Source organism: Oncorhynchus gorbuscha, linkage group LG05 (genome assembly GCF_021184085.1).
Source record: "Oncorhynchus gorbuscha isolate QuinsamMale2020 ecotype Even-year linkage group LG05, OgorEven_v1.0, whole genome shotgun sequence".
Lineage (NCBI taxonomy): Eukaryota > Metazoa > Chordata > Actinopteri > Salmoniformes > Salmonidae > Oncorhynchus > Oncorhynchus gorbuscha.
Window position 1 is genome coordinate 85,178,845 of NC_060177.1, and position 5,000 is coordinate 85,183,844.

At 47.5% G+C, this 5,000-nt stretch overlaps 1 protein-coding gene across 2 annotated transcripts in view; it reads right to left on the minus strand.

Moving 5' to 3' along the window:
* Nucleotides 1–5,000, minus strand: part of LOC124035288 (kremen protein 1-like) — a 107,030-nt gene that overhangs the window by 7,182 nt on the left and 94,848 nt on the right. For both annotated transcript variants that reach the window (XM_046348748.1, XM_046348747.1), the window contains exons 5-7: nucleotides 3,583–3,736; nucleotides 1,811–1,920; nucleotides 1–32 (exon numbers count right to left, since the gene is read on the minus strand). The exon at nucleotides 1–32 is cut by the window's left edge and continues 64 nt beyond it. In XM_046348748.1, coding sequence (XP_046204704.1) covers nucleotides 1–32; nucleotides 1,811–1,920; nucleotides 3,583–3,736 — 296 coding nt within the window. The remainder of the gene's footprint in view (nucleotides 33–1,810; nucleotides 1,921–3,582; nucleotides 3,737–5,000) is intronic.

The window sequence follows — 5,000 nt, forward strand, 5'->3', positions numbered from 1 at the left end:
AAGTTAAACAGGATCACGGAGGCTCCAGGGACCTAATAATAATAATAATTAGACAAATAGAAACCATATATATTATTAATACAGAGTTATATTGTTATATATAGCTTGTCTGAAACCCAAAGATAATTTACAATAGGCAAGAAACTGAAAGAAAAAAAGAACAGCAAACTAAAGGACTGGGATATTGGGTAGGAGAGAGGAGGTAGGAGAGAGGAGGTAGGAGAGAGGAGGTAGGAGAGAGGAGGTAGGAGAGAGGAGGTAGGAGAGAGGAGGTAGGAGAGAGGAGGTAGGAGAGAGGAGAGAGGAGGTAGGAGAGAGGAGGTAGGAGAGAGGAGGTAGGAGAGAGGAGGTAGGAGAGAGGAGGTAGGAGAGAGGAGGTAGGAGAGAGGAGGTTGGAGAGAGGAGGTAGGAGAGAGGAGGTAGGAGAGAGGAGGTAGGAGAGAGGAGGTAGGAGAGAGGAGAGGTAGAGGTAGGAGAGAGGAGGTAGGAGAGAGGAGGTAGGAGAGAGGAGGTAGGAGAGAGGAGGTAGGAGAGAGGAGGTAGGAGAGAGGAGGTAGGAGGTAGGAGGTAGGAGGAGGAGGTAGGAGAGAGGAGGTAGGAGAGAGGAGGAGGAGGAGGTAGGAGAGAGGAGGTAGGAGAGAGAGGTAGGAGGTAGGAGAGAGGAGAGGTGGAGGTAGGAGAGAGGAGGTAGGAGAGAGGAGGTAGGAGAGAGGAGAGGTAGAGGTAGGAGAGAGGAGGTAGGAGAGAGGAGGTAGGAGAGAGGAGGTAGCAGAGAGGAGAGGTAGAGGTAGGAGAGAGGAGGTAGGAGAGGAGGGTAGGGTAGGAGAGAGGAGGTAGGAGAGAGGAGGTAGGAGAGGGGAGGTAGAGAGGAGTAGGAGAGAGGAGGGAGGGTAGGAGAGAGGAGGTAGGAGAGAGGAGGTAGGAGAGAGGAGTAGCAGAGAGGAGGTAGGAGAGAGGAGGTAGCAGTGAGGAGGTAGGAGAGCAGAGGTAGCAGTGAGGAGAGAGGAGGTAGCAGAGAGGAGGTAGCAGAGAGGAGGTAGGAGAGAGGAGATATGAGAGAGGAGGTAGGAGAGAGGAGGTAGCAGAGAGGAGGTAGGAGAGAGGAGGTAGCAGAGAGGAGGTAGCAGAGAGGAGGTAGGAGAGAGGAGATATGAGAGAGGAGGTAGGAGAGAGGAGGTAGCAGAGAGGAGGTAGGAGAGAGGAGATATGAGAGAGGAGGTAGGAGAGAGGAGATATGAGAGAGGAGGTAGGAGAGAGGAGGTAGCAGAGAGGAGGTAGCAGAGAGGAGGTAGCAGAGAGGAGGTAGGAGAGAGGAGGTAGGAGAGAGGAGGTAGGAGAGAGGAGATAGGAGAGAGGAGGTAGGAGAGAGGAGGTAGCAGAGAGGAGGTAGGAGAGAGGAGGTAGCAGAGAGGAGGTAGCAGAGAGGAGGTAGCAGAGAGGAGGTAGGAGAGAGGAGATATGAGAGAGGAGGTAGCAGAGAGGAGATATGAGAGAGGAGGTAGCAGAGAGGAGGTAGCAGAGAGGAGGTAGGAGAGAGGAGGTAGCAGAGAGGAGGTAGCAGAGAGGAGGTAGGAGAGAGGAGGTAGGAGAGAGGAGGTAGGAGGTAGGAGAGAGGAGAGGTAGGAGAGAGGAGAGAGGAGGTAGGAGAGAGGAGGTAGGAGAGAGGAGGTAGCAGAGAGGAGGTAGGAGAGAGGAGGTAGGAGAGAGGAGGTAGGAGAGAGGAGGTAGCAGAGAGGAGGTAGGAGAGAGGAGATATGAGAGAGGAGGTAGGAGGGCCGTAACAGTAAATGAGTAAAGATCCAAGACGTACCTGGACAGTCCAGTAGCAAACCCTTCCGGCCCCGTACTTATCAGGGAAGTCAGGGGAGTAGACCACCCCAGAGAGCGCAGAGTAGTTACCGCCGCATGCCCCCACTCGAGCTGGAGTTAAACAGTCGGAAAACAGTTGACTTAATAACGGTTTCATTATTGACGTTTGCATTGTGCAAAGTTTGTAAGTCTTTCAGACAGGTGTGTTTATGTTGTTATAGCCTATAGCTGTTCTGTTGTGTATTTGATGTTTTGTGTGGACCCCAGGTAGAGTAGCTGCTGCATGTACAGTAGCTAATGGGGATCCTACTCAACTAAACTAATCGCTGTCGTACAACTCCCCCTAGTGACTCATATGTAAACTAAATGTTGTACAACTCCCCCTAGTGACTCATATGTAAACAACTCCCCCCCATAGTGACTCATATGTAAACTAAACACTGTTGTACAACTCCCCCTAGTGACTCATATGTAAACTAAACCCTGTCGTACAACTCCCCCTAGTGACTCATATGTAAACTAAATCCTGTCGTACAACTCCCCCTAGTGACTCATATGTAAACTAAACCCTGTTGTACAACTCCCCCTAGTGACTCATATGTAAACTGAACCCTGTCGTACAACTCACCCCAGAGACTCATATGTTGTCAGAGTTATTAAAGAAACGACATACAACAGACTCTCTCAATGATGGGGTGGCAGGTAGCCTAGTGAGTTAGCCTAGTGGGGCGGTATGTAGCCTAGTGGTTAGAGTATTGGACTTCCTGAGCTGAGCTGACATGGTAAAAATCTGTCATTCTGACCCTGAACAAGGCAGTTAACCCACTGTTCCTAGGCCGCCATTGAAAATAAGAATTTGTTCTTAACTGACTTGCCTAGTTAAATAAAGGTTGAATTTGATTCAGAGTGGAATGAAGAGTTTTCAACACATAGTGGAAAGATGAGACTGGATTGTGCAAGACACATTTGATCGTTATTGTAATCATGTTCAGCTGTGAAATCTGTCTCCCATTATCTAGCAGTTGTTTGCCATAAACCGGATGCTTGTGTAGCCTATTAAACAGAAATGTAGCATGTATTGTTCAGCCAAAATCAGCAAACAGTTTTTGACAACAACGGGAGAGATATAACATTCTCTTCACATGACCGTTGTAATAAGTAGGTTTTGAGAGTGGTGGGACGATCCCTCCATATTGGATTATCTGATTTCTTTTCAACATTGGTTCATCTATTCAATAGTGGGTGGAGTATTGACGTGTCAGTTTACTGGAATGTCATCTTTTGAAAATACAGTTTTATTTCTCCATGCACCAGAAAATACTCCACTCTGTAGACATTAGGTGAAGCACCATATAACTAGTTTGAGCACCATAGAAGCACCGGTGGGAAGTTAGAGTTGGTTTAGATCATGTGTAGAGGACCAGACCAGATGACCTACTCACTGTCAAACATCTACACAGACCAGACCAGGGCAAATGATGTCCTACTCACTGTCAAACATCTACACAGACCAGACCAGGGCAAATGATGTCCTACTCACTGTCAAACATCTACACAGACCAGACCAGACCAGATGTCCTACTCACTGTCAAACATCTACACAGACCAGACCAGACCAGATGTCCTACTCACTGTCAAACATCTACACAGACCAGACCAGACCAGATGACCTACTCACTGTCAAACATCTACACAGACCAGACCAGACCAGATGACCTACTCACTGTCAAACATCTACACAGACCAGACCAGGGCAAATGATGTCCTACTCACTGTCGAAGACGATGACCCATCCATCTCCCCCACAAGGCTGGGTGTGGTCACCGAAACACACGTGGTTGCATTCCATGCTGGGCGCCTGGCCATGGCGACGCAGGTCCAGGTCGTTGCCACAGAAACAGGCATAACCCGACTCCATCCCGGCAAGCTTTGGAACAGAGAGAGAAATGCAAATCAATCAACAGATTTGAATTTCAAATCTAACTTTATTTGTGTAGCACTTGTGTAAGGCTTCACAAGAGGGTCAGGCTTTCCCCTTGACAAAGCACTGAGAAAGAAATAATCATTTGGATGAGAGAAAAAAAAAGAGAAAAAAAACTTAAGAGGAACCAGATTTTAGAGGGGAGCCTGAACCTCCATAGACCAACACTTATGGGGTGATATTAGTGCCAAAAGAAATGTGAATCCAATTAGTCTATAAAGCCTGGATAGCAGATCATCCAGGGCAAGACAGATATGGCACATGATCACAGTTATAGTACCATCTAATGTTAATATGCTTGCAGAATGACTCCACAACCCCCCCCCCAACAAGGATTGCTTTTCTGTACAGAAATGAAGTTATTTTAATGTCTAAAGCCATCAGGCATTTGATGATAGTAATGTGGGCTGGTTTAGTTCAGAGCTTCGAGACAAACAGAAACAGTCACTCACTTTGGATATGTCCCAGAAGGAACACAATCTATTTCCTATATAGTGCACTACTTTTGACCAGAGCCCTATCGGTCAAAGGCAGTGCATTACATAGGGAATGGAGAGTTATCTGGGATGCAAGGTGACTCTTTGAGTACCATCTAAACATCAGAGGGCTATATAGCATGGCCCTCAGAACGTTTAACCTTCATCGCTTAGTCAAACACAGCAAACATTTCCTAAAGCCGTGCTGCGCTGGGCTGCATTAGATTAAGAGAAAGAATTACAGGGTGGGTTCCAAATGGCACTCTGCTCTCTATGCGCCCTCCTCTCCTAGGGCCCTGGACAAAAGTAGTACACTATAAAGGGAATAGGGTGGATTTGGATGACAGTCAAAACTCTTTAAGCATGTTGAACTTCCTTCCAGAATTTAGATGGAACCTAGTCATGCTCAGCAAAGAGTGTACACACACACACACACACACACACACACACACACACACACACACACACACACACACACACACACACACACACACACACACACACACACACACACACACACACACACACACACACATACACACACACATGCACACACACACACACGCAGACACACACACACACATACATGCACACACACACACGTAGACACACACACACACATACATGCACACACACACACACATGCAGATACACACACACACATACATGAACACACACACACACGCAGACACACACACACACACATACATGCACACACACACGCAGACACACAC